Source organism: Caretta caretta, chromosome 7, assembly GCF_965140235.1.
Source record: "Caretta caretta isolate rCarCar2 chromosome 7, rCarCar1.hap1, whole genome shotgun sequence".
NCBI classification, from domain to species: domain Eukaryota; kingdom Metazoa; phylum Chordata; order Testudines; family Cheloniidae; genus Caretta; species Caretta caretta.
The window spans coordinates 105,016,666-105,044,002 of NC_134212.1; the positions used below are offsets into that span (position 1 = coordinate 105,016,666).

Genomic DNA, 27,337 nt, shown 5'->3' on the forward strand with positions numbered 1-27,337 from the left:
ATTAACAATATCCTGTTAAACTGTTTTTCAAAAAGTGTCAGGACAAGCAACATACAGACATTCATATGGAGCAAGTGCATCTGAGAACTAAGTGGTTGGAGGTGTTGACAAAAAAATTAAGAACTGAATAATTAAGCTTGAGAATTAACACTCCAGGAAGCTAGATGAGGATGCTCATATTGTGGCTGCCAATGAGGTATTGTTCTGTGGGCAAACATAGGACTTCCTATTCCTATGTCATCAATCAAGTCTTTTCAGAAGCACTATATTCCCTTAATGGTTTCTTTTATCTGTCCAGGGGGAAGTCATAATTACCACCATTTCCAATATTCATAGATTTCTATTGTCTTTCACGATGAACATTTAGAAAAAGCTGTACTCAAGCCAGAATTTGAAAAATACAATAACTACCCTATATTTTGTGAATACAGCTTTGTTACTATGCCGCAAATACTATTTGATTTTTTTTTTGCCCACTGGCAAATCACAATTCCTGCAGATAGTTGGGTTTTTTTTATGCTCAGAAAGAAAGTCTGCATGGTTGAGGCTTGGAAACCTTATGCTTAAACCCCATATATGAACCACTGACCTTCTTTGTGTATTACTATCTCTTCCGACTACTGCATTATGGTCATCATCCAATCGTATTGTCAAAAGGAGCATGACAAACCTGCAAAGACAACACTTCCTTGTGTCTTTCTGTAGCAAAATATTTACTCTATTTTACAAATATTGATCCTTTATGCTTGTTTATGAGTGATTACCGTAGCTGAAAATATCCACATCGAAGTGCTAAGAGTTGGAGGGCTTTCATTATGCACTCTCCCCTTCCGCAATTATTCTGATGTGCAATAGGGTGAAATGAAAATTATTCCCTCACAGTTGTCGTATTTCTGTTGTAGGAAAAGATTACAAAATTTTGTTATGCCTAGGTGGGCATGAACAATGTGAACAAGAATGGCATACAAACCATAATCTCGTTGTTTTAGCCTCTTCCTCTAGCGAATTCCACCTTTTACCTCCACAATAGGAAAAGTTGTTGATCTTTTAAAATAAACAAGTCTCTCAACTCTAAATTGCATTTTCACATGTAGATGCATGAAATCTAGCTGACAGATATTAAAAATATATTTACAGGATTAAATAAAAGTTTATTGTCACATTTAACTGCTTTGTCTGATGTACATTGCAGGTTCTGTGCAGCATAAAAAAACAAAAAACCCTTTCTTTTATGTGAAAACCAGAACTGATGAGATGGCAACAGCACTTGTTTATCACACCAGCACTACAACTGCTTGAAGATAACCAACATTAATAAAACTGGAACAAATCTGTTGTTAAAATGGACTGCAACACTTGAAAACAAAATGCATCAAGTTAAGGCTAATGAGAATAATGTAAAACAGTTAAAACAGATAGACCACTAGATGTTTAAAGGTTGAAACACCCAATAGAAGAGTGCCAATTTTAACATTTCATTTTTCCAAACCCATTTGGTTTAATTTAATACAGGCAAAGAGAGGTTAATGAACAGGTTTTTGCCCAACATATATATTATATAATGAGATTTTAGCCTTTTGTAAATCTGAAATATTTAAACATTTAAGCAACTGTTTTGTTCTTTGGGATATTAACCAATCAAAAGGAGGGTTATTCATATTTTAAAGCATTAAATGCATATGTTAACACCATAAACTGCAGGTTTTGTCAATTACAAGTAAGGAAAAGCCCAATAGTACACAGACTTTTTAATGGCACAATTTCACATCTTTTGGGCAAAATCAGAATACAAGCAGTAATTAAATAAAAATATAAGTGCATCCAAACATAGATTCTCTACATATACCACATTTTATGTTTCCAAAATGTGGAATTTCTGACAAGAGCTGCAATTCAAATTAAAATAAATGTTTGTGTATTTCACCCGGAGGTGAAAGAGGTAATAAACCCAGGGGAATCTCTAAACAATCTTCCCCAATGCAATCCCCTATTCCTTACATGAAATAAATTGTACGGAAGTATAAATTCAATGCACAGATTGCAAAGAAATGGCATATAGTTTATAATTTCTGGAATTTGTAGATTCTAAAGCCCAATTGTGAATTAACTACTGTTTGTAATTTACTATGTGCACTTCATATTTTTAGTACAAAAATGAGACTGTAAATGAGGCTAGAGTAGCATAGAGCCATTGTAAACCCACCAAAACCAAAGTATGCTTATGACATTCATTTGGATGATTTACCAATAAGTTTTTCCTACAGAAAAAAGGCAGTCATTTTAAATGATATACATTAGGCTAGTACAAAAAATTGAAACAAATCCCTTCTCTATTAAAAGAGCATGCACACAGAAGAAGGTAGACCACATTTGTTCCAATCAGGCTTCTTGGAATTATCAAAATTTTATTTCTGGTAAAGATCAATTTGGCTCACCATAGAAAGTTGCTTTGAAGGCTATTGATAAATTGTTTCCCTTTCAAAAACTAAAATTCAAGGCATGATAGTGCAAGAGGTAAGTTTTGATTTTAGAGAACATTGTTATTTGTAGACTAACTGTGCTTAGTCACTAAATCCCAATTTATTGTCCTAAAGAAAATACGGCAACAAAAGCTACAAGGTTTCTAGAAATTTCATTTTGCCTAAATTTACCAGTACATCCATGAACCTCATCAACATTAACAAACAACTTGATTATCCTAATGATTCCATTATAAACTTGCAAAATGTATCACAAGGTGAATAAGCCATCTAGTGCAAGTCTTCTACATTTTCTGTGCACAGTAATCCTCTTTGTAGTTTATTTCCTCCAGGTTAAATCCCCAAAATTTTTCTGTAACAATTATGAAAAAAAGAGTGCCATGTTGAGTTTTTGTTCTATTATATCTGGGACGTTTGTGTGTTCCTGGAATCCCCATCAGGATGCGTCAGAGATCGTGAATCCCTTGTCTGTGAGTATTCACTGTCAGATGACTCTGTAGGTTCAAGCAAGTTCTCATAATCACTGTCTTCTGATTCATCAACAATGTCATTAACTGCTCTTTGGGAGGAAGGCATGGATGCTCCGTTACCAGAATACTTCAATCCTGCATTTGTGGAAACATAATTGGAAGAGCCCACTGCTTGAGGTCGAGGCATGAAAACATTGCTTTCTGGGAGACCATGACCCAAAGTACTTTCTTGATTGCTCACACTGAAATCAGAATAAGGAGGAGGGGGATCAGAGGCATCTGAGTCTTCAAGTGTGCAACCTTCCACAGCAAATCCAGGGTAGGACATTCGTGGAGGAAACATAGATTCCAAATTATCAGTTGACATTTGCCTGGTTAAGATGGCTTGCTGCAGTCCTATGAAAGACAAAAGGAAAATAAACATGTCCTAATTACACTGAAAAGCATGAAAAGTGATTTAGTTTTATATTTATGTTGGTCAGTGCTTAAGAAAATTCAGGTGCAGTGAACACATTAGAAAGCATCTGTCTTGTTTCTTGTGGAAAACTGCATAAAACTGGCAAAAAAAGTGTTTTGTTCTCAGTGGCTTTATTTAAACAAACCATTTTATGGATAGAAAAGTTGCTATACTGGACTTAAGTGTAAACTTAACTCTCAGGCCTCTGGGAATTATATTTCTACTACTACTTATGTTTCATATAGCCTGCCTTTTTTCAGATTAAAGTGGTGTTTTATGAACAGTTGAGGTGAAGCCAAAAGCACCAAAGTTGATGTATATGGAATCATTTAAATAGACAAGATGTTGCTCACATAGGAAAAAGAACAAGTTCAAACACATGGGTCTGGTAAATTAAGACACAATAGGGTTCCATCTTTGACACACAGTACAGGGAGTGGCGAGATAGAAAAGTAAAAGGTTTTTCAGCAGCTGAGAAGTGCATGCAGCGTAAAATAGCAATCACTCCCTTGAATATCTTATTGCACTTATAAAAATGATAGATTTTAATGTTTTAGAAGGTACAGTCTCAACTGACTTCTCTGCAGTAGAAACAGAATTCATACCTACCTAACAATAATTGCTGAGTACGACAAGCTTTCCAACAAACAGCACTACTATGGGGACCTGAATAGCAGAAAAGTACATAGCAATAGCTCCCTTTTTCCCCCTATACAGGGAGCATGACTGATATATGATCAACTCTCCAATGCCAAAGACGAAGTTTCCCAGTATTGAGAAAGTGAGAAGGTAGAAAACCAGCTACAACATTTAATCTAATAATTTCATGTATGCAGAAACTGTGTATATACCTTCCTGTCTCACCCTCTCTCAAGCAATTCTTGTCTGCTCAGACACAGGCTCTCAGGAACTGATGCCTGCAGCCCACTGGCAGTCCACGGCTAATGCTGTTCTGTTCTTAGTGCCCAGAATCCGTTGCCACACAGACTGGGTTCAGCTCTGGCCACTCTTGCTATCCACCTTCACCTTCTTGTTGGTTTATGCAGCAGTGGTTACCTGAACTGCATTATCCCTGGTCAAGCAGGAAACAGTAATGATTCACACTGGTTGTGTATTACAGGTGGTCAGTGAATAGGTAAGAGCTAGCATCAATCCTCCAGGTTGAAGGAAGGAAGAAGGAATCCTTCAGGAAGTGGGTTGGGAGATCAAACTGTTGCTGCCAAAATGCCCAAGCAGTAGTGGGTACCATGTGCATTGCCGTGCTGATTGGAGGAAAGGTCTCTCAATCCTAGTAGCAGAGAGGCCCATTACAAAGCTTGGAATACTCACTAAACAAAACAATCCCTTAATCCCAACCACACATCAAACAACTGAATATAAAGTTGATAAAGGATACTCTTGCTGGCAGTAATGGCAGGGTTATTTTTGTAAACTGGTCCACTAAATGGATGGAAAGAGGCAGTGGCCCCTTTGCAGGAATGTTTGAGAACAATTAAACGCAATTATATAACCATGTGTTCCAGAGTGAAACCTCTCTCCAGAGCATGTTTCTGGAACACTGGTGAAAAGTACAACGGTGAGTTCAGATGCTTTGTTTTATATTACTCCGAATACACAATTGCCCCATATTCCACTTTGCACTCAAATTTTCTCCTTAACGCCTTGTTTATACTTCCTCCCTTCATTTTATGCATCTCTTTCTCCACCCTCCAGCTATACCTCTCTCCCTCATCTGCACTGCCTTATGTCTGCCGAAGTGAGTTAGATCAGCACTGTTTCCTCAAATGATGGAGCACTTTATCATACCCTCCTCCTGGCTAAGCAAAAGTTTCCTGAAGCCCTATTCAGCTTTTAGGGAAGAGGAACAGTTTAGCACCAGCCCAAATATGTTCAAACAATGGATCTGAGCCAGAAAATTGTGGAGCAGCAGAAAATAATTGCAAATTAAGCAGTTTTGTTGCTCTTGGGTTTTTTTTCTGGTAGCCCTTAACACATGCCATGAAAATTATTCTGTCAAAATGGCATAGAACTCTAATAAAAAACATGGATATTTGATGGAGGACATATTTCTATCATAGTAAGTTAAACCCCAGCAAATCAATACAAAGAATGGTATATTTTGACACCCAGCATAAACAAAAAGTACGTTTTGATACATCAGATCTTAAATCACAAACCAAAAGAGTCAAGATTGTCCTGTTCTACTTATGCCTCCCACTGTCTGAAATAAATCAAAGGATGAATGAGTCCAGCTCCAACGTAATACCAGATGGCAGTATTTCAATACTCAAACTAACATTTCAATTACAGAATTAACACTGACAAGTAGGAAACTTCAGCGATATTTGAGAAAGGCACTATGCAGCTGCCTATATTTACCAGTGAGTACTCCTTAATGTAGGACTGGGTTTGTTGGATACTAGTTTAACATGCAAAAAAATGATATTGTAATTAGGGCTGTTGATTAATTGCAGTTTTAATCGCACTGTCAAACAATAGAATACCAACTGAAATTTATTAAATATTTTGGATGTTTTTCTACATTTTCAAATATATTGATTTCAATTACAACAAAATACGAAGTGTATAGTACTCACTTTATATTATTTTATTACAAATATTTGCACAGTAAAAATGATAAACAAAAGAAATAGAATTTTTCAATTCACCTCATAAAAGTGAAGTCTCTATCGTGAAAATGCAAGAGACCATAGTGAAATCTCTTTATCATGAAAATGCAACTTACAAATGTAGATTTTGTTGTTACATAACTGCACACAAAACAAAACAATGTAAAACTTTAGAGCCTACAAGTCGACTCAGTCTTACTTCTTGTTCAGCCAATCGCAAAGAGAAACAAATTTGTTTACATTTACAGGAGATAATGCTGCCTGCTTCTTATTTACAATGTCACCTGAAAGTGAGAACAGGCGTTTGCATGGGACTTTTGTAGCCGGCATTGCAAGGTATTTACATGCCAGATTGCTAAACATTCACATGCACCTTCATGCTTTGGCCACCACTCCAGAGGAGATGTTTCCATGCTGATAACGCTTGTTAAAAAAATAATGCATTAATTAAATTTCTGACTGAACTCCTTGGGGGAGAATTGTATGTCTCCTGCTCTGTGTTTTAACTGCATCCAAAAATATTTATATAAATAGTATTCTACTATTGTTTCACAATGTGATTAATCATGATTTTTTTAAATCATATGATTAATTTTTTAATCACAGTTATTATTCCAGTTATTCATTCAGATCCACAGTTCAGTCAAACAGCAAACAGACAACTCATGTGGATTCATAAATAAAATTTAGCCGATATGTGGTAGGCTGACATGTTAAAAGATGAAATGAAGATGCCCCAATCTAATGGATTAAATGCTGAAAAAAAACTTGCAGTCTTACTGATGTATGGGCCAGAGCTCTACTAGAGAATTACTACAGCAGCACTAGAGCTGTCCTACTAATTATCCCATCAATTAGTTATTCTCTTCACCTCATGCAGTTCTTCCAGCGTGCCTCATTTAACTGATGTTGCTGTACCAGCTTCCGATCACAAAAATCAGGCCTTCAAATATGTACCGACATCTACTAGCCTGAGACTAAGCCTACTAGCCCAGGATGAAATTTCCCTTCAATTCCCATGCTATTACATCCCCTGCAGTTTGGAGTGATATGCAGTTGAGTACTGTAATGAAACGTAATAAATCATTCAACTTACTACCTTTAAAAAAAGGTCTTTGTCAAATAGTTTGTCTTCTTTCCCTTTCTGGTTTCACTTCACTTCTCCTTTCCTAGAAGAAATCACTATCTATTTCTGTGTTATTTCCACGGTTTGTTTCCTCATTTCTTTTTTTCTCTGTATCCCTTTGTATCCTCCCCCCCTTATTTTCTGTTTCACTTCCAGCGCTACCAAAAACAAAAAACCACCACACACACACACAACTTTCCTGCCTTTTCAGTACTACAGATCTCTTTTCAAATGGCTACTATCATTCTTCCGACTCTCTCTACATACTCAGACTTCAAAAAACAAAAAAAACCCTCCCTCATACACAGGAAATAATTACATTTTTCAAGACCCTTTTAGTCAAACACCAAACTGAGATAAGATGCCCCACTGTGCATGGACAACACCCAGCTAGGGGGAAAACAAAATCTCTCCTCCAGTGGGTGTTTGGTTTCCTACTTAGTGCTTTTAATGAAAATTTGAATATAAGGATATTAAATATAGTACAGATCTCATCATCCACAAGAACATTAACCCTGGAGAATCAAAGGACATCTGGCTTTTCAGCTATCTTTTATTAATTGCCAGCTGCCACCACAAGTGATGTACTGTGTGTCCACTTGTATAAACTGTGGGCCAAGTACTGGCCTCCAGCTCTGCCCTCTCTGCTGTGGAATATGACCCTAAGAAGGAAGCTGTGGATATCCTTGGCCTAAGGGAAACCCAGAGATGGTACACATCTGGCATAGCCTGCTATATTAACCTGACCCCGAGGTGTAGGGGAGTATTCTTGGGCAGGCTGAAGGTTCGAGGGGTGTGCCTGGAGCATGCTGAACTCCAGAGAGCTCTGGCTGGTGACTCCATCCCCGTATGACCATTAGCTGATCTAGCCAAGAGCACCCATCAGGCCACTCTATGTCAAATGCTGGTTCAGGCTCAATCCCAGCATCACAGAAGCTGAGAAGTGGCTGACAGCCATTTTCCCCCTCCCACATCTTGGAGTCCCACACTCAGCAGAGTTCAGCCAGATGTAGGCAGCTGGCCCTCCATGCTTCATCCCAGCAACAGTGATACTAGCATAGGTCATTCACCTGAAGGAAAAGCAATTCCCCACCAAATTCTTTATCACCAAAATCAGTATTTCTCTCAGAATGAGTTCTCTTTATAAACTTCCCAAAGAAAAAACACACAAGTTAGTTAATATGAAACACTGCATGTATTTTAATCCTTTGTTAAAATCATTGATGCATATGCTGCACTCTCCCATAGTCACCATGCTCTAGGTAAGATGATGCAAATGTTCTACAGTCCAAAGGCCTGATAGCCTGTATTAACCTATCCAACATCACACATTTTTTAGGCTAAGATCACCTAAATAATGGAACCTAAGCAAGAATTGAGCCAGGTATCCACAGGAGAAAAATATTAACATGGGTCACTTAGCCCTCTCCACAATTCAGTTTCAAATTTTAAATTTTGCCAGTTCACATGCACAACTTTCTAAGATTTTGCTAATTATATTTTTCTTTTGGCGTAGAGAACATTGAAATGTGTGTTGCAAGTATCTTCACAAACTAAGAATTATTTCAATATACATTTATCACAGGCAACGTAAACATGAGTGCAAGAATAGCTATTAGGTTGACAATAACTGTGCCCCATATCTTTGTTGCAATAAGAAAAACAGGCAGATCATTCCAATGAGTCTTAAGTCCATGTTTCTACTAAATATTTTGTCCTCACAGATCCTGTTTATGAACATAAGTATAAGGGAACTTACTTATTTTTTGCTCCTTTTCGTTTTTTCTCTGTGTGATTTGCCCTTTTAGTTTGTTTACATCAGCTTGGAAAGATTCAACAACTCGTTCACTCTTTTCTACATCTATACATACTGCCTGGGAGAAAAACCACAATAAGATAAGTCATACTCAGATTCTCCAAAAATCCATTAAAGAGTTACACAACTAGGCCAGATAAGATTGCCAGACTAGAAACAACATGAAACCAAGACAATGAACTCATACTGTACCAAACCATGAAATGAAATGTTGAAAACTGATTTTCACCTACTGATCATGGCCTATGCTCAGCTGTTGCAAGATGGAAAGAACTTCCAAACAGTTTACCACTACTTCCTGCGTGACCCTGGGCAATTCACATAGCCTCTCTGCGCCTCTGTTCCGCATCTGTAAAATGGGAATTATAGTACTTCCCTACCTCACAGAGATGTGGTGAAGATACACTAAAGATTAACTTGGATTTAAACTTGGAGAGTGGTCAGTTTGGATGAGCTATTACCAGCAGGAGAGTGAGTTTGTGTGTGTATGGGGGTGGGGGGGATGTGAGAAAACCTGGATTTGTGCAGGAAATAGCCCGACTTGATTATGTAAAGAGTTGTCACTTTGGATGGGCTAGCACCAGCAGGAGAATGAATTTGTGTGGGGGGGTGGAGGGTGAGAAAACCTGGATTTGTGCTGGAAATGGCCCACCTGATGATCACTTTAGATAAGCTATTACCAGCAGGACAGTGGGGTGGGAGGAGGTATTGTTTCATATTCTCTGTGTATATATAAAGTCTGCTGCAGTTTCCACGGTATGCATCTGATGAAGTGAGCTGTAGCTCACGAAAGCTCATGCTCAAATAAATTGGTTAGTCTCTAAGGTGCCACAAGTACTCCTTTTCTTTTTACTAAAGATTGGGAAGCTCTTTGAGATCTACTGATGAATAGTGTTATACAAGAGCTAGGCATTATTATTACAGGAGGAGGCTCCTAACAGAAAGAAGTTACCTCTATTTTCTATTATCTGTTACAAGTGATTCAGATACTCTGCTAACCTTTTCTGCACTCAGTATCAAAAAATAAGGCCTCACCCACACTCACTGAAACTGTGCTAGCAACAGCCACATGAGATTACTATGAGCGTTAAATATAATAAAGATCCTTAAACTGTTCAGACTAAGATCCTGATAGTGATGTGCTAATATAACATCAATGCTACACTTTCAACTGTGTTGTAGCTGGGCGACTAGGAGTGAGGAGATAAATGTGTCATGACCTGATCTCCTGGCTGTTATACCTGTTGCGCAGACAGATTCTACATTCTTCCTCTATCTCAAGTTTTTGATAGTGAAAATTAAAAAGTGTAGTGAATAAATGAACAGATTTCACAGATCTGTTCTTGCTCTAACACACATTTTTGGTGTTTCTAGTTTGCAACATTCTTTGTGAAACGTGTTTCAAAGTTAACCAACAAAAAGAGCTTTTAACACTTGACACAGGATAAAAGAACAAGCAGGTATTTGTGCAAAAGCAGACTTAGTGCCATTTAGACACCAAAAGACAGCAGGGTCACAATTCTAGGAGCAATAAAGCAGTTCCCCAGGAAAGTCAGTATTTTCCCAAATTTTTCCCAAACACCTTGTTAGCTAAACTCACCAGTGATTAGTGCAGAAGCATACATCTAACTCTACTTAATGCTGGAAAGCAGGAGGTACTACACAAGGCTATCCCATCAACCCATTTAACAACACATTTGTGAATAACTGTTCATCTATTTCAAATATGGAGCTTGGAGGCAGCACAGAAACTCCTGGGAAAGAGACTCTTTCTTTATTCTGAGTGCCATGCTCTGGGCAGCGCTGAGAGCACAGCTGACGAGGCTCAGAGAGAACAGCATTTGTCCACAGGTTAGCTCAGACGGAAGATTGCTCTGATGTTGGTGTGCGCACATGTATGAAAAATAAAAGTACATCCAGCCACCCTCCAAACACGCATGGCCAAATTGTGGTTTGCCCACTGTAGGCTACTTACATCACAGATCTCAGTGGGGGCACTAAAGGAAAGCAGCTTCCACAGGGCAGGGTCAGAGATGGCTAAAGCCTTGACTCTGCCTCATTCCTCATTTTGCGTGCCAGCCAGCAAAGCTGAGCTGGTAGAGCGGGGGATATGATCTGCTACCGGTCCATACGAGTAGCACATTACTCCAGGGTGTATGTAAAGGGGGAGCCTCAGTCACAATTCCCAAATGGGTCTGATCCTGAGGCAGCACAGCTATATGCCATCATCTACTTGGGACAAGTTGTAAACTGACAATCTAGTCCTTAGATTTCTGAAGCCCAGCAGTGAGCCATTTTCAGATGTCACAGCTACAATTACAACAAGAGAGTCTTTTTTTATTTTAAACTGACCCAAACATTGTATCCAAAGCACATTCCCTGCAAAATATTTGTCAGTTTTAATAAATGCAGAGTTCCCTATAGTATTTAGTACAGAGTGAAACCCCAATGTTGCAATCAGATCCATGTGGACAGGCCTTTGTACTGCTGTGGTGCTCTACTGACTTCAATGGGGCTCTACTTTATGGGGGGGATGGGGAAAAATTCACCCACACAGATCCATTTGCAAGACCTGGGCACTTAAACAAAATAGAATTTTCTCTCAGATGTCACTTAACATTATAATTATTCTCACATGAAAAAAAGCAACAAAAAGCCAGGATCAATAACGCTTATACCGACTACTTTTACAATATACTTTGTAGAAGTATCTGTTAAACACAGGTCATGTGGGAAAAGGTATAAAAGCAGCATGAATGTTTAACTAGTAAAGAAATACAAGTCATTTCTCATATCTCCTTAAACCATTTTAAATTCAAAATAAAGCTAGGTTACCTTACAGCTCTGGGCTACCAGAGCTCAGAAACATAGGCGCTACATGAATGTTGACCAATATTAAATAAAATTAGTTACCTGTACTTTTTCCTGAAGTGCATTATAAACCTGATATATAGCCCTGATGTCCTTCATCACTCCATCTTTATCAAAAAAATCAGTACTAAAAGAAAATATGCAGAAATAATTAGAAAAGATATCACAACTTTCTCTGTCTCTCTGAGTTGCTTTTCTCCAAATCACTTTAAGATTTTATTTTTATATTTACACAATGAATTAAACTTCATATATTGCTAAATTGCTTCTATCCCAAGGAACCAGTATCCAGGCAACAACGTATCAGCTGCAGAGGCTCTTTCTGGAACAAAAGGCAAAACTTGTCGAGTCTGATCCTAATAAGATTAGACTCTTAAACAAAACAAAACAAAAAAAACCCTCTCTCCAAGCTTCCACGCAGTAACTGGAAAAATGTCTTTGTTAGATACCCAAAACATTTTTAAACGTTATTTTGCAGTGTCTGTGCATTTTAGTAAAATGACTAAGAAAATAAACATTCCCAAACCGTGAGTCAAAGCCTGTAAATCCACCCTACATAAAGCACATCCACTGAAATCAGTGGGAATTCTGCATAGGGAGGGCTTGCAATATTAGGCTACAATTAGTCTAACTTTGATGTTGTAATCCTATAGAATTCAGATCAGTTCATTTAAAAAATATGTTTTGCTGTTTAGAAAATGGTAATGCATAAAATGGAAGCAGATTATTAAACAGCTTCAATACTTGGTTCTATTTCTTGCTGAAATCCATATTCATATTACTATTTAGGAGGCAAAAATTGTAGAGCTTCTGGATTATACTTAATTTAAAAAAACTCCACTTACCCATGTTCCTTAATAACTTTGGCATAATTCTGAGAAGTATTTGGCACTGAAGAAACTTTGTACTCCTGCTGACTAGTATTGCCGAGATTGGGAATTGTAAGTGACACTCTTTGATTATACCTGTAGAGAAAGTTTAGAAAGAGACTGCTATTATTCTTCCAAAGATTTTTTGCAAGTCTTGATATGCCCCCACCTCCCTACCCAAAGTGGACAGGTCTGTCTCCAAGCAAGGCGAGTACGTGAGGATCTCAACTCCTTTAAAGTTTAAGCTAATATAAATTTCTAGGTCTGCTGTATTTTGAACAAACAGTTTGTCATATTCAAAGATGGCTGTCTTTTATTTTTAACACATTCATGCAGAACCAAAATTGACCAGTAGGTGGATCTTTCATACCCCCTAAATCAGGGGTGGGCAAACTTTTTGGCCCGAGGGCTACATCGGTGTTGAGAAACCGTATGGAGGGCAGGGTATGGAAGGCTGTGCCTCCCCAAACAGCCTGTCCCCTATCTGCCCCCTCCCACTTCTCACCCCCTGACTGCCCCCCTCAGAATCCCCAACCCATCCAACCCTCCTGCTCCTTCTCCCCTGACCACCTCCTCCTGGGACCTCTGCCCCTAACCGCCCCCCCAGGACCCCACCCCCATCCAACCCCCCCTGCTCCCTGACTGCCCCTACCCCTATCCACATCCCCGCCCCTTGACAGGCCGCTGATCCAGCACCCCCTGTTCCCCATCCAGACTGCCCTCCGCCCTGAACCTCCGCCCCATCCAACCGCCCCCTGCCCCCCTGGACTCCCTGCCCCTTATCCAACCCCACCCCCTTACCATGCTGCTCAGAGCAGCAGGAGCTCGCAGCCTGGCTGGAGCCAGCCAAGCCACCTGCGCTGCCTGGCAGGAGTTGTGGGCCAGAGCGCTGGTGGTGCGGTGAGGCCGCTGGGGAGGGGGGCAGCAGGGGAGGGGCTGGGAGCTAGCCTCCCTGGCCGGAAGCTCAGGGGCTGGGCAGGATGGTCCCACGGGCCGTAGTTTGCCCACCTCCGCCCTAAATTGTCAACTGTGGACTAATCAGACTATTGTAGGTGCAGAAAGGAAGCCACATTCCCAGCTCAGAAATTTTGGAGATGCAAAGCCATACTGACTTCTCATTTCTCTTTAGAAACAACTTTTTCAAAGTCTATTTTTAGTCTAAAAAAATTTATTGACTGAAAAATAACTTTCCATTGTCCTGACTGAATCTTAGTTTCATTTATGAATTGCTTCCAGAGAAAAACATGCTACCCTGTTTTATTATGTATGTACATAAAAACCAGACTTTGACCAGTCGACAATTGCTTTCAGTATAGATATTTTTTAAAATAGTTCTTAATGCTATTAGGAATTTTAATAAAGAGTATAATTACAACCACACTGTGGTAGCTGATGTGAACCCGGACTGTTTACCTTCGGTTTGGTCTAAAGAGCACATACTCTAAAGCATGTGTTGAGTTATTTGCAGTCGAGATGAAGCTGAAGAGAAGGAAGACAAGGTCAGGCACTCCAAGAATGTGTGTCAGCTGTTTATGGATGATGTGCTCTCTATATGACATTTGTTGCGGAGTGTTTCTCCTAAATCTGTACCATCCAATAACGTTCTGTAATGAAAGTAAAGAAGAGAAAAACAAAGTATCAATGGAGAGATAAAAGATTCATAGTTTTATCTGTTGAAGCTCAAAGTATGGCTAATGTAGTTAAGAAACAAATTCTGACAACTATATAATTCTGAATTATTGTAGATTGCTTGCATTTTACACAGACTATCACTATTGCCACGTCTGAAAGTTTAAGTGGTTTATTGTTACAAACCTTTTTGTAGAAGAAAGAATAAATTAATTCTCTTCATGCTATCTAGGAACCCACTTATAATGGAAGGTTATATTTTAGAGGCAAGTCTCAGAGTATCTTCTCTTTGTTGCTACTTGCTCAGTTTTCAAACCTGGCAGCTTTTTTTCTTTTATTTTGAGGATTGCTGCAACAGACTATTCACTTGTGTTGCACTTTTGAGATACATTTTCAATGACATGCATCAGAGAACAGAATTGCAAATTTATGTTTATTCACAGGAGCTGTGGGATTAATCTGCTGTGTATAGTGCTGAAATGATCCCTTTGAGCATTTAATTGACGTACTTGTAGGTACTGCAGATAACATCCATCTAGTAATTCATTTATTATACCAAATACTAACATGTACTTAACTTCATAATTTACATGCAAGTTTACATGAAATAAAGGGACAATAATGCAGAAAGTTAGCTCATTACCAGAACCTGGCTCAGTAAGAGCCACGAGAGTACACAGAATTATAAAGAAAATGTCTATACATTCAAAAAGAGTAAAGTGGATTCTACACATTAACTGTCAATGCACGACACTTGTATTAAATACAAAAACCCATTAGCAAATATTACTCAGTCTTTTTCCAATCAAACCTCTACTGCTGTGGATTCTGACGAAGCTCAGCTAGCAATCAGCTGAATCCAGGATATTTACTAACTGCATTTTTATTTTAGTTGTTGTCCTGGTAACTTAATGGCATTAAGAATCCATTAAATTTAAATCTGGAGAGCTGAGTCACATGACACTTAAGAGCTTTTCCCCTTCTCAAGTCTATCTACTTTCAGATGGCAGATAATGCATCTTCACTGACAGTCTGAAATTGACCTATATCTCAACAAAATAAAATTCAGCTGAAAAGTTGGTGTCTTGATTTGAAAATGTACACTACGGGGTTAAAGAAAAGAAAATGCCAGACAGTTTTAATAAAGTGTTTTCTGCTTTATCTCCTGAAGGGGAACTGAAAGACTGAAACGTCTCTCATTCTTTCAACAGTTGAGAACATCTTGTTCACACACACCATATTTATACTGTTCTGTGCTGGAGTTATGTGCTTATAGAATTAAATGTCGGAGACGGGAAACACCCATGTGATCATTACTAGATGTAAGATATAGTTGAGGCAACTGCTTTTGTTGGAGCAAACTGACAAGAAATAAATGGTTACAGGGAACTAAAAGTAGATTTGTGGCGCAGGAACTGGTACTGAAATAATTGTTTAGTTAGAACAGATAACTTAGATCTTCTCTTCACTGTAGAGAGTTAATTTGAGTTATAATTTCAGAGTTGCCCCAACTTTAGGCCTGTCCACACTCAAAAGCTCTTACCTTAGGCTGGCTAGACAGTCAGGGGATATAGGTTACAGCTCAAGTTTGCACAACTTGCCAGGTGCTAATACAACAGTCGAGCTAAGAAAAGTAGGTGAGAGCAACCACACTGCAAAATAACCAAGCCACGTTAACTCAAAAAGAGTTCAGTTTGCAGTGAAGACATACTCTAAGACAAGGGTAGTCAATAAGTGGAACGTGGGACAAATCCAGACTGCCAGATGCTTTTGAACTGACCGTGAAATCTTTTTGTGTACTTATTATCATCATCATTATTGTAATTGTGGTATGAAAAATATTTCTCTGGAGTCTGGACCTTGACCATACCGTGACCAAGAAATTTGGACCTTGACCAAAAATAATTGATTATCCTTGCTCTAAAAATTGCTTGTCTCCAATCTGAAGCTCAGTTCTGCTCTTTAGGACATCAGATCTGTTAAAAACGTCTGAAACAAGTATTTGCTAATTGTTAAGATACAGTACTAACAAGTTTTAAATTTGTGTTGAAAATGAGCCATTGGTAAGAGTTTGATACTCCTCTCTTGGTCAACTGTAGAAACTTAAAACATTTTAAATATAGTACTGAATGTGCTAATAGCAAAGTACAGTTGAATAAGAGTACACTAGTTTAATAATAGCTACTTTGTGAGGCAATATTGTTTCAGTTTAAAAATATTTCAGATGGTGGAAATATTTGAATTCCAAGGCTGTTTGTCAACCTTTCTAATAAATCTATAACTATTTTTAAGCAGGAGTATCTGAACATTTTCACAGTAACTGCTCTTGGATTAAATGAGCATTTCACATAAACTCTCTTTTCTGTTGGCCAACGTTGCACAGTGCAGTCATTATTATGCAAGTCTAACTCAGCCATTGGCTGGTGACAGTAGGTTAATACTGTACTAGTTATTAATTTCTGGGGACCTGAACTTAAATCTAAGGTTTCATGTGAGCATGAATTTGGTCCTTCTGGTTTTGCCCCTAGTTAAAATTAGCAGACTCACAAAACTGACAAAATAATTGGCATGACTGATAGCCTCTTCACAGGATAAACTCAATCCTGGTATTGCCAAAGATGATGCGAGTCAAGATAAACTGGCAGATTTGAAAAAGAAAGCACTTGTTCCAGGCAGTACGTTCAGTTGCTCATTTGTATGAGCCCCAAGTTCCATTTTTTCCTGTTTGTAGACTCTATATGCTATAAAAGGGGGAAAAATAAAACAAATGTAGAAGAATATAGTGAAACTTACTTTTCTTCGATCTTTAAGAATTCTGTCCAAACTCTCCTCATTAACTTTGCCTGCATAGTCATAAAAGCTTAAACCAAAAAGGAAAAAAAATATAGGTACAGTTTACAGACCATTCACATGTCATCTTGGTAAACATACAGTACTTAAATTAATCTTTAGATACTATCTCATAATTCAGCCACAGAATACTGAGCAGCTTTACATTTATCCAATGCAGCAATTTAGCAACATGGTGCCGAGACCACTAACGGTGAAAAAACAATATGCCTTGTTTTAACTACTGGTTTAAAAAAATCTTCAGTGTTGTTGCACCCAACAGCTAGGTGGCAATTATTTCATTGGCAACCCCTTCTTACAAGGAGCATGTAGCTGGACTGCATAAGTTTCCTCTGACTAGCTCTTGAAAAACCCTATGTTTGGATGTCTGGGTTCTCCACCTGCTAAATGTGATGGAGAGAAAGAACAGCAATTTTATATTTCAATTAAAAAATATGGAAACACCTTTTCAGGCTGCAGTCCTGTAACCAGATCTACATGGGCGGACCCTTATACCTGTGAAGTTCCACTGAAGTCCACAGTTATCCATGCAAGTGTAAGGGTGTGCCCATATGGCTCCATTTGCACGACTGGGGCCTAAGTCAATAACAAAACATGAATTCAAACGGTTTACACATTGAAAAACATTTGAAAATAGATTTCTCCTTCACTTACCTGCCAAGTCTTTAGTCTCTTTCAAGAGCTGATATCACTAACTCCTAAAGCAGTGCAGGAAAACACTCTGATTTAGAGGTCTATGATCTCAACTCTTGTCAGAGAAAAACAAAATCCTGAACTCAGTACTTGGCCAGTAAATAAAGGTGGAACTATATTTTGTTTTAAGATGCAAGTTATTTTGAATTTTAAGACTAATATTTCATTATGAATGTGGAATCCTGAATAATTTAATTACATAATCCTTTCAGTTCACCTTTAAAATGTTTAAGCTTTCTTTCATGTAAAGTGGCATCTAATCCCATAAGTCTGTTTTCTATAGTTCATGAAACCATCATTCCTACATACAAGGATGATGATACCCAGCAATTATTGTAAAAAATTGAGCAACTTCATTTGCAAACTGTTTTGCTACAGGAAAATGGCCTTTTTAGAACCCTTATTTTTGGCTCAGTTCCCACAACTTGGGAAATGCACTGCAACCAAACTCACCCTATTCAATAGCAGCAAGGCCACAGCTGTTCTTTTCAAAGAGCACAGGGTGGATCAGCTGTAGGTCTCCTTATGACTGACTACATTTAAGTCAAGAAGCTTTGGTAGTGTGCCAAAAATGTTTTTGTATGTGAAGGTTAAAGGAAGAGCAACACATACTGAGCACTGCTACTGATGAGTAGCATATGCACTTTGAACATCAGAGCAGCCATACTGGGTCTGACCAATGGTCCATCTAGCTCAATATCCTGTCTTCTGACAGTGGCTGGTGCCAAATGCTTCCCAGGGAATGAACAGAACAAGGCAATTTATTGAGCGATCCATCCTGTTGTCCAGTCCCAGCTTCTGGCCATCAGAAATTTAGCGACACCCAGAGAATGGGATAGCATCCCTGAACATCCTGGCTAATAACCATTGATGGACCTATCCTTCATAAACTTATCTAATCGTCTTCTGAATACAGTTATACTTTTGACCTTTACAGCATCCCCTGGCAACGAGTTCCACAAGTTAACAATGCACTGTGAGGGGTAATACTTCCTTTTGTTTCTTTTAAATCTGCTATCAATTTTGCTGGGTGACCCCTATTCACTTTCTCCACAGCATTCATGATTTTATAGAACTCTATCATATCCCTCCTTAGCCATCTCTTTTCTAAGATGAAAAGTCCCAGTCTTCTTAATCTCTCCTCATACAGAAGCTGTTAGAAAATATACCTTTGTTGCACTTTTCTGTACTTTTTTCAATTCTAATATACCTTTCTTGAGATGGGGCAACCAGAACTGAAGATAGTATTCCAAGTGTGGCTGTACCATGGATTCATATAGTTACAGCATTATGATATTTTCTGTCTTATCTACTTCTTTCCTAATAGTTCCTAACAATTTTAGCTTTTTTGACTGCTGCTGCACATTGAGTGGATGTTTTCAGAGAACCACCCATGACTTTAAGGACATTTTCTTATGTGTTAACAGGTAATTTAGACCCATCATTTTGTACGAATAGTTGAGATTGTGTTTTCCAATATGCATTATTTTGCATTTATCAACATTGAATTTCATCTGCCATTTTGTTGCCCAGGCACCCAGTTTTCTGAGATCCCTCTGTAACTTTCCGCAGTCAGCTTTGGACTTAACTATCTTGAGTAATTTTGTATTGTCTGAAACCTTTGCCATCTCACTGTTTACCCCCCTTTTCCAGATCATTTATGAGTATGCTGAACAGCATTAGTTCCAGTACAGATCCTTAGGGGACCTCACTCTTTACCTCTCTCCACTGTGAAAACTGACAATTTATTCCTGCCCTTTGTTGCCTGTCTTTTAATCAGTTACTGATCCATGAGATGACCTTCCCACTTATACCACGACTGCCTGCTTTACTTAAGAGCCTTTGGGGAACGTTGTCAAAGACTTTGAGTCTAAAGTACACTATATCAACTGGATCACCACTGTCCACATGCTTGTTGACCCTCTCAAAGAATTCTAATAGATTGGTGGGGCATGACTTCCTTTTACAAAAGTTGTGTTTACTCTTCCCCAACATATTATGTTCATCTATGTGTTGGATAATTCTGTTCTTTACTATAGCTTCAACCAATTTGCCTGGTACTGAAGTTAGGCTTAATGGCCTGTAATTGCCAGGACTGCTTCTGGAATATTTTTTTTAAAAATTGGCATTATATTGCTGTCAGTCAGTCAGTCATCCGGTACAGAGGCTTAAGCAATAGGTAACATACTACAGTCAGTAGTTCTAAAATTTCATATTTGAGTTCCCTTGGGTGAACACTATCTGCTCCTGGTGACTTATTACTGTTTAATTTATCAACTTCTTCCAAAACCACCTCTGACACCTCAATCTGGGACAGTTCCTCACATTTGTCAACTAAAAAGAATGGCTCAGATGTGGGAATCTCCCTCACATCCTCTGTAGTGGAGACTAATGAAAAGAATTCATTTAGCTTCTCCACAACAGCCTTCACTGAATACTCCTTTAGCATTCCCATCATTCAGTGGCCCCACTGAATATTTGGCAAGCTTCCTGCTTCTGACATATTTGAAGTTTTGCTGTTAGTTTCTGTGCCTTTTGCTAGTTGCTCTTCAAATTTTTTTTTGGCCTGGCTATTTGCACTTTTACTTTTGACTTGCCAGAGTTTATGCTCCTTTGTTTTACTGAGTAGGTTTTGACTTCCAATTTTTAAAGGATGTCTCTTTGCCTCTACCCGCCTCTTTTACTCCGCTGCTTGGCCATGACGGCATTTTTTTAATCCTCTTACTTTTTTTTTTTTTTTAAATTTGGGATATACATATAGTTTGAGCCTCTATTATGGGGTCTTTCAAAAGTTTCCATGCAGCTTGCAGGCATTTCACTCTTACAACTCTTTCTTTTAATTTCTGTTTAACTAGGCTCCTCATATTTGTGTAGTTCCCCTTTTTGAAGTTAAATGCTACTGTGGTGGGTTTCTTTGGTATTTTCCCTGCACAATTTAATTACATTATGGTTGCTATTATTGAGTGGCTCAGCTATATTCACATCTTGGACCAGATCCTGTGTGCTACTTATGACTAAATCAAGAACTGCTTCTCCTCTTGTAGGTTCCAGAAATAGCTCCAAGAAATAGTCATTAATGGTGTCTAGAAATGTTATCTTTGCATCCCGTTCTGAGGTGACATGCTCCCAGGCAATATGGGGATAGTTGAAATCCCCCAATATTACTGGGTTTACTGTTTTCATAGCCTCTCTAATCTCCCTGAGCATTTCACAATCACCACCATCACTCTGGTGAGGTGGTCCGCAGTATGTTCCTACTTCTATACTCTTATTATTCAAGCATGGAATTTCTATCCAGAGAGATTGTATTATATGGTTTGAATCATTTAACATTTTTACTATATTTGGGTCTACGCTTTCTTTCACATACAATGCTACTCCCGCACCAACGCAATCCACTCTGTCATTCGTATATATTTTGTACCATGGTATACCAGGTCCCACTGATTATCATCATTCCTACCAAGTTTCTGTGATGTCTATTATATTAATATCTTCATTTAATACCAGGCACTCAAGTTCATCCATCTATTTAGAATTCTTGCATTTGTATACAAGCACTTATTAAATTTGTCAATATTTAGCTGTCTACCATCATGTGGTGTAACCGAATGGGACTCTTCGTTTGACTGTTCCTCTTCAGTTCCTACCTGTACTTCATCAACTTCTATTCTCTCTTCTCTACTAGGATATAGAGTACCACCTTTAATAAATCCTCCCCTAAGGATGTGTCTGTACTTAAGACTCTCTTGGAGTTCAAAAGCAACTGAATATTTTTGTAAAGAAGTCACACTGAAATATACAGGCCTCTGTCCCTTTCTGACTCAACTACTAGTAATCAACTAATTGGGAAGATGATTGTAAGAACATGATTTCAGCTTTGAGGTATACTGCATGAAGCAGCACCAGGGACCAATGCATGGACATCCGAAAAAGACCAGCCAGATACTGGGACATAAGCTGAGATGTGGAGAGTCTTGCACATAAATCACAGGGATGAGACTATTCCCTTCTGTAATTATCAGAGAGCAAATCAGACTGCAGGGTCTGTTTTTTAATATAATAAATGTCAATCATGACACTTGCGGCCCATTCCTTAGTAAATCTGTGGAAATCTCCAAATAAAAACAAATGCGTGGAATATAACCAGGGATTATTTCTAAAAATGCAACTTCTAAACACATACTATAGATAGTAATTTAGAAGCCACCTTTGCTTAGTAACTGCAGTCTACATGAGAAAATTAGATTTAACACAGTCTGAGTCTTCTAAATGAAGATATATAGAGCTAGATTCCCTTTTACATTCTGGCAGTGCAGAGGGGCCAGACATCAGCTTGATCTAGCCAGCTGAAAATTCCTCTGGCATGGGAGAATAATTAGCTGATGCAAAGTCATCATTCTTGGCTCCTACACCACTCCCTGGCCCTGGTCTAGGGGTCATCTGGGGTGAGGGTGACCAGAGTGTGCTGCACATCTATTCCCCAGGTCTCTTGGGGACAAACTGGCATAGGTTAAAGCAGTCCAAATGATTCTCCAACCTATACTAGGGTGCAGCTCCACCTCAACTATCAGGGAGCCAAGACCGGATCCTTCACTGCCACCACTCTCTAATACATCAAATGAAAATTCAAAACAGGAAAGAATCTGGGCCATGGTACCTACACATACTTTGCTGATATGCGCTTTTTAAACTAAAACTCTACATTAAAATGGTGTTAGTACAGCTTTCAAAGGATGTTTTCTGTGTCACAATGGGAGCCATTTAGCCATATTACTATAATACAACCACATAAAGAGCAGTTTCAAGTGTTACTATACACATTTGAAACGCTAATGTATTTCAATGAGCTACCTATCTTTATGTGCCGGATTCACCCAACAGTGGAATCAGTACAGTCGAACAACAGAAATAGCTTACCTAAAGAGTTTTGAACAAGGCTCGTGGTCATGGATTTCTGTAATAAAAAAAAAGAAAGTGTCTGTCCCAGCAGCTCAAAACCCAGAGAAAACTGTGGTGGTGTACAATTGCACAATTTCTTCTAAATCTCCAATAATAAACAATATCATATACAATATACTGCTGTCAGTCTGTGGACAACTTCTGACAACAAGAATTGCCCCCTGTAGGGTGAGAGGGTAGTCTTTCTGTCTAAGAATGCATTATACTGAGCATATTGAACCTAGGGAACATGTAAGTGAACCTAGTAATCACATTTTAAAATATTCTTCTATGGGTGTTAAGTATCTAATATATTGCTGAGTTTTCAGATTCATTTGCTTTTAGATGTATCTTCCTATAGTAATCTGTTTACAGTTGTTCAGTAATGGTGCAGTGACAGATAGAAAAATGTGTAGGAAGCAAACATAACAGTTAGATGTGACAAATTAACCAAATTGGAGGAAGGGAAATACAGATTAATGACCTAAAAGAGAAGATGGTAAGCACCACCTGGCATGACTGCTTTCCTGTCACTTTAGCCAATGTGACAGGTTTCAGAGCAGCAGCCGTGTTAGTCTGTATTTGCAAAAAGAAAATGAGTATTTGTGGCACCTTAGAGACTAACCAATTTATTTGAGCATAAGCTTTCGTGAGCTACAGCTCACTTCATCAGATGCAACCGATGAAGTGAGCTGTAGCTCACGAAAGCTTATGCTCAAATAAATTGGTTAGTCTCTAAGGTGCCACAAATACTCATTTTCTTTTAGCCAATGTGATTACAACTAAACAAAGTCACTGCATTATTTTTTCTTCTGATTTTAAGAATTAGTAACAAATATTTCCTAAGATTCACATTTAAGCAGCAAAGGTTATAAAAGATCTGTGCTGTGGGGCAAGAATGGGAAAATAATTAAAAAGCCCATAAATTATTATATCTGTCTTTTCAACGTGAATCAAAGTTTGTTTGTTTCTGTGCTTTAGGTACTTGTACCAACTATCCTTCCAGTTATGACTTTTTAATCAGCTACTGTTTATCTTTTATTTGCATTTTTCTCTACCAATCCTTTCTAGTGCTTCTGTCTTAGGTACTCTTAAGCCCCTTATTCTTTCCTTAGATTCAGCAGCATTTATACAGAAATAATATTTTGAGCTCTGCCAAAGTGAGCACTTAGCAGTAACTTTGCTTGGTACCTTCCTCCCTGAAGGGTAATTCATCACTTGCTGTTCTGAAAGCCTCAGAGTTTGCTCACAACTTCAGCAATTTCAGATCAATCAAACCACAATCTCCAAGAACAGACTTTACACATTAACTTTTCACTATATTCAGACACTGCCAAAATAATGACAGGTTTCAGAGTAACAGCCATGTTAGTCTGTATTTGCAAAAAGAAAAGGAGTACTTGTGGCACCTTAGAGACTAACCAATTTATTTGAGCATAAGCTTTTGTGAGCTACAGCTCACTTCATCGGATGCATACTGTGGAAAGTACCTCTCCCCCCCCACACACAAACCCACTCTCCTGCTGTGTGTGTGTGTGGGGGGGGGAACCTGGATGTGTGTTGGAAATGGCCCAACTTGATTACCATACACATTGTAAGGAGAGTGATCACTTTAGATAAGCTATTACCAGCAGGAGAGTGGGGTGGGGGGAGGTATTTTTTCATGCTTTGTGTGTATAAAAAGATCTTCTACACCTTCCACAGTATGCATCCGATGAAGTGAGCTGTAGCTCACGAAAGCTTATGCTCAAATAAATTGGTTAGTCTCTAAGGTGCCACAAGTACTCATTTTCTTTTTGCCAAAATAAGTCTCTGCACATCAATGTATGTTTGTGCTTCCAGAGATTTCAACTTGTTTTTGGCTACAATAGGGATGCAGCTGTGAAAGTAACATTTTTATTTAATTGCAAACCGAAGATAACAATGCCAATTCCAGATTTACAGCCTGACATTCTTGAGTCTCGTGGAAATGATTTGCTAAACAAAGCCAGTAAATAATATAATACCAGCATACAATGTAGTTACCTCTGTCAAGGTTCCTTCCCCACTCTGAACTCTAGGGTACAGATGTGGGGACCTGCATGAAAACCTCCTAAGCTTACTTTTACCAGCTTAGGTTAAAACTTCCCCAAGGTACAAAATTATTTTACCCTTGGATTTCCACTGCCACCACCAAACTTTATCTGGGTTTACTGGGAAACGTAGTTTGGACACGTCTTTCCCCCCAAAATCCTCCCAACCATTGCACCCCACTTCCTGGGGAAGGTTTGGTAAAAATCCTCCCCAATTTGCATAGGTGACCACAGACCCAAACCCTTGGATCTTAGAACAATGAAAAAGCATTCAGTTTTCTTACAAGAAGACTTTTAATAGAAGTAAAGGAATCACCTCTGTAAAATCAGGATGGTAGATACCTTACAGGGTAATTAGATTCAAAACATAGAGAATCCCTCTAGGCAAAACCTTAAGTTACACAAAAGACACAGAGACAGGAATATTCATTCTATTCAGCACAGCTATTTTCTCAGCCATTTAAAGAAATCATAATCTAACACATACCTAGCTAGATTACTTACTAAATTCTAAGACTCCATTCCTGTTCTGTCCCCAGCCAAAGCATCATACAGACACAGACCCTTTGGTTTTCTCCCTCCTCCCAGCTTTTGAAAGTATCTTGTCTCCTCATTGGTCATTTTGGTTAGGTGCCACCAAGGTTACCTTTAGCTTCTTAACCCTTTACAGGTAAGAGGATTTTTCCTCTGCCAGGAGGGATTTTAAAGGGGTTTACCCTTCCCTTTATATTTATGACAACCTCAAACAGCAGTACACATGCTAAAATTATTGGGAACAGACACCTTGTTTTTTTCAGCTACATTGTTATATCTAGACCAGATCTAGGGCTTTCTTATAAAAACTGAAGCAGTGTGGTCTACTGGATAGAATGTAAGAAGTAACCACGAATTCTTAAATTCTAGCTGTGCTTCTGTACAGTGACTAGCTGTATATCCTTGGGATATCACTAAACCTCTATGGTAGACCGAGAATTGATAAATGGGAATGATAAAACTACCGCACAACAGTGTTATGAGGCTTAATTTCCGTACACTACTTTCAGGCCTTAATACCAAGTTTTAAGTTATTTCTTCAACAGGAATTCACAAATCCTACATTTTGAAGTATTATAATATTCAAAAGAGCTCTTTTGATGGGGATAATTCCCTATTTTTTTTCTAAAATACCAGTTACCTTGTTTGTGAATAACATATTGTAGAAGTTGTCTATTGACAGAAAAAAAGCAACCCATAATGCCACAACTATTTGGTATGTGCACCTAGTGCTGAAACTGAAGTGTATTAATATGCTCTATTGTCATCAATGACTCAGATCAGTAACTGAGTTTGTATAATGCAAATTTAAATGTGTCAAAGCAAATATATATTGAGAAGAAAATCAACAATTTTCTGCTACCACACTTCCCCATCTCACACACACACAGTAACTTGTCTTTTTTCATGGTATCATGTATATCAGTTTAAACATGGACTAAAATGTAGGCCCTGTTCTGCAATCAACTCTGTGTTGGCCAATCCCTTACACCTGCACAGGACCTCGCTAAAGTCAATGGGGGTCTGCTGGCACTAGATCTGATTGCAGGACTGAGGATTTAGGCCTTAAAAACACCAACATTTTAAGACTGATAGAAATATTTTAATGCATTTTTATTTTGATTTATACATGCATCCATTAAAAAGGACCACCTCCTTGACAATTCTTAAATATATTGCTATCAACCTGACCACTCCTATTTACTGCCCTTCAACCATTAATCAATATATTTACAACAGCCAACAATAACCCAGCAGCAAAAACCAGATCTTTAAAATCTCCATTAGAATCATCTCATTTTGTCACAGCAAGCAAAAACAAATAAGCTTTGTGACATTACCCTGCAGTTCAATAAACAAGGCCTCGATCCTGTGCATATTTAAGCATCATCTCAACCTGACTGCCATGAGTAGCCCCTTTAAAAAAAATGGGGTTGTTCACAGTAGTCAAGTTAAGCATGTGTAAATGTTAGCAGGATCAAGGGCCAGGACTGTTTTGGAGTAAGAAATTAAATGAGTTCTAAATATTTTCTTGTAGTACTTACTGCAGTTAAACCCACTAGTCTATTTTCATTGTCTAGAGAAATGCAAAATAGTAAACAGGAAACCTAAACAGTTAATTAGTTGTTTAAAATACAATTTTAATGTGTTATTAGTAACATGGGTAAGGATTTTAAACGTATATGATTATGAATTTGACCATGCCCCTCTAACTACATTTTATTTAAAAAGCAAACAACAAAAATCCTGATAGATGGGATGGCCTCAGTATTGATGGCTGATTTTTCAGCTATTTACCAAGAAAGAGAAAAATATTTTCGTGTCCCATAAAAAAAAACAGAAGTTAATGAAGACAGACACAAGGGAGCAAAAAAAAAAAAAAATCAAATTTGAAACGTG

General features: G+C 38.3%; 1 protein-coding gene across 1 annotated transcript in view; it reads right to left on the reverse strand.

Moving 5' to 3' along the window:
* Positions 1-1,130: 1,130 nt before the first annotated feature.
* The window catches only part of ABRAXAS2 (abraxas 2, BRISC complex subunit), a 29,372-nt gene continuing 3,165 nt past the window's right edge, over positions 1,131-27,337 (reverse strand). The window contains exons 3-9 of the mRNA XM_048858056.2: positions 22,812-22,848; positions 17,142-17,208; positions 14,133-14,323; positions 12,696-12,815; positions 11,893-11,977; positions 8,923-9,037; positions 1,131-3,346 (exon numbers count right to left, since the gene is read on the reverse strand). Coding sequence (XP_048714013.2) covers positions 2,880-3,346; positions 8,923-9,037; positions 11,893-11,977; positions 12,696-12,815; positions 14,133-14,323; positions 17,142-17,208; positions 22,812-22,848 — 1,082 coding nt within the window. The 3' untranslated portion in view covers positions 1,131-2,879. The remainder of the gene's footprint in view (positions 3,347-8,922; positions 9,038-11,892; positions 11,978-12,695; positions 12,816-14,132; positions 14,324-17,141; positions 17,209-22,811; positions 22,849-27,337) is intronic.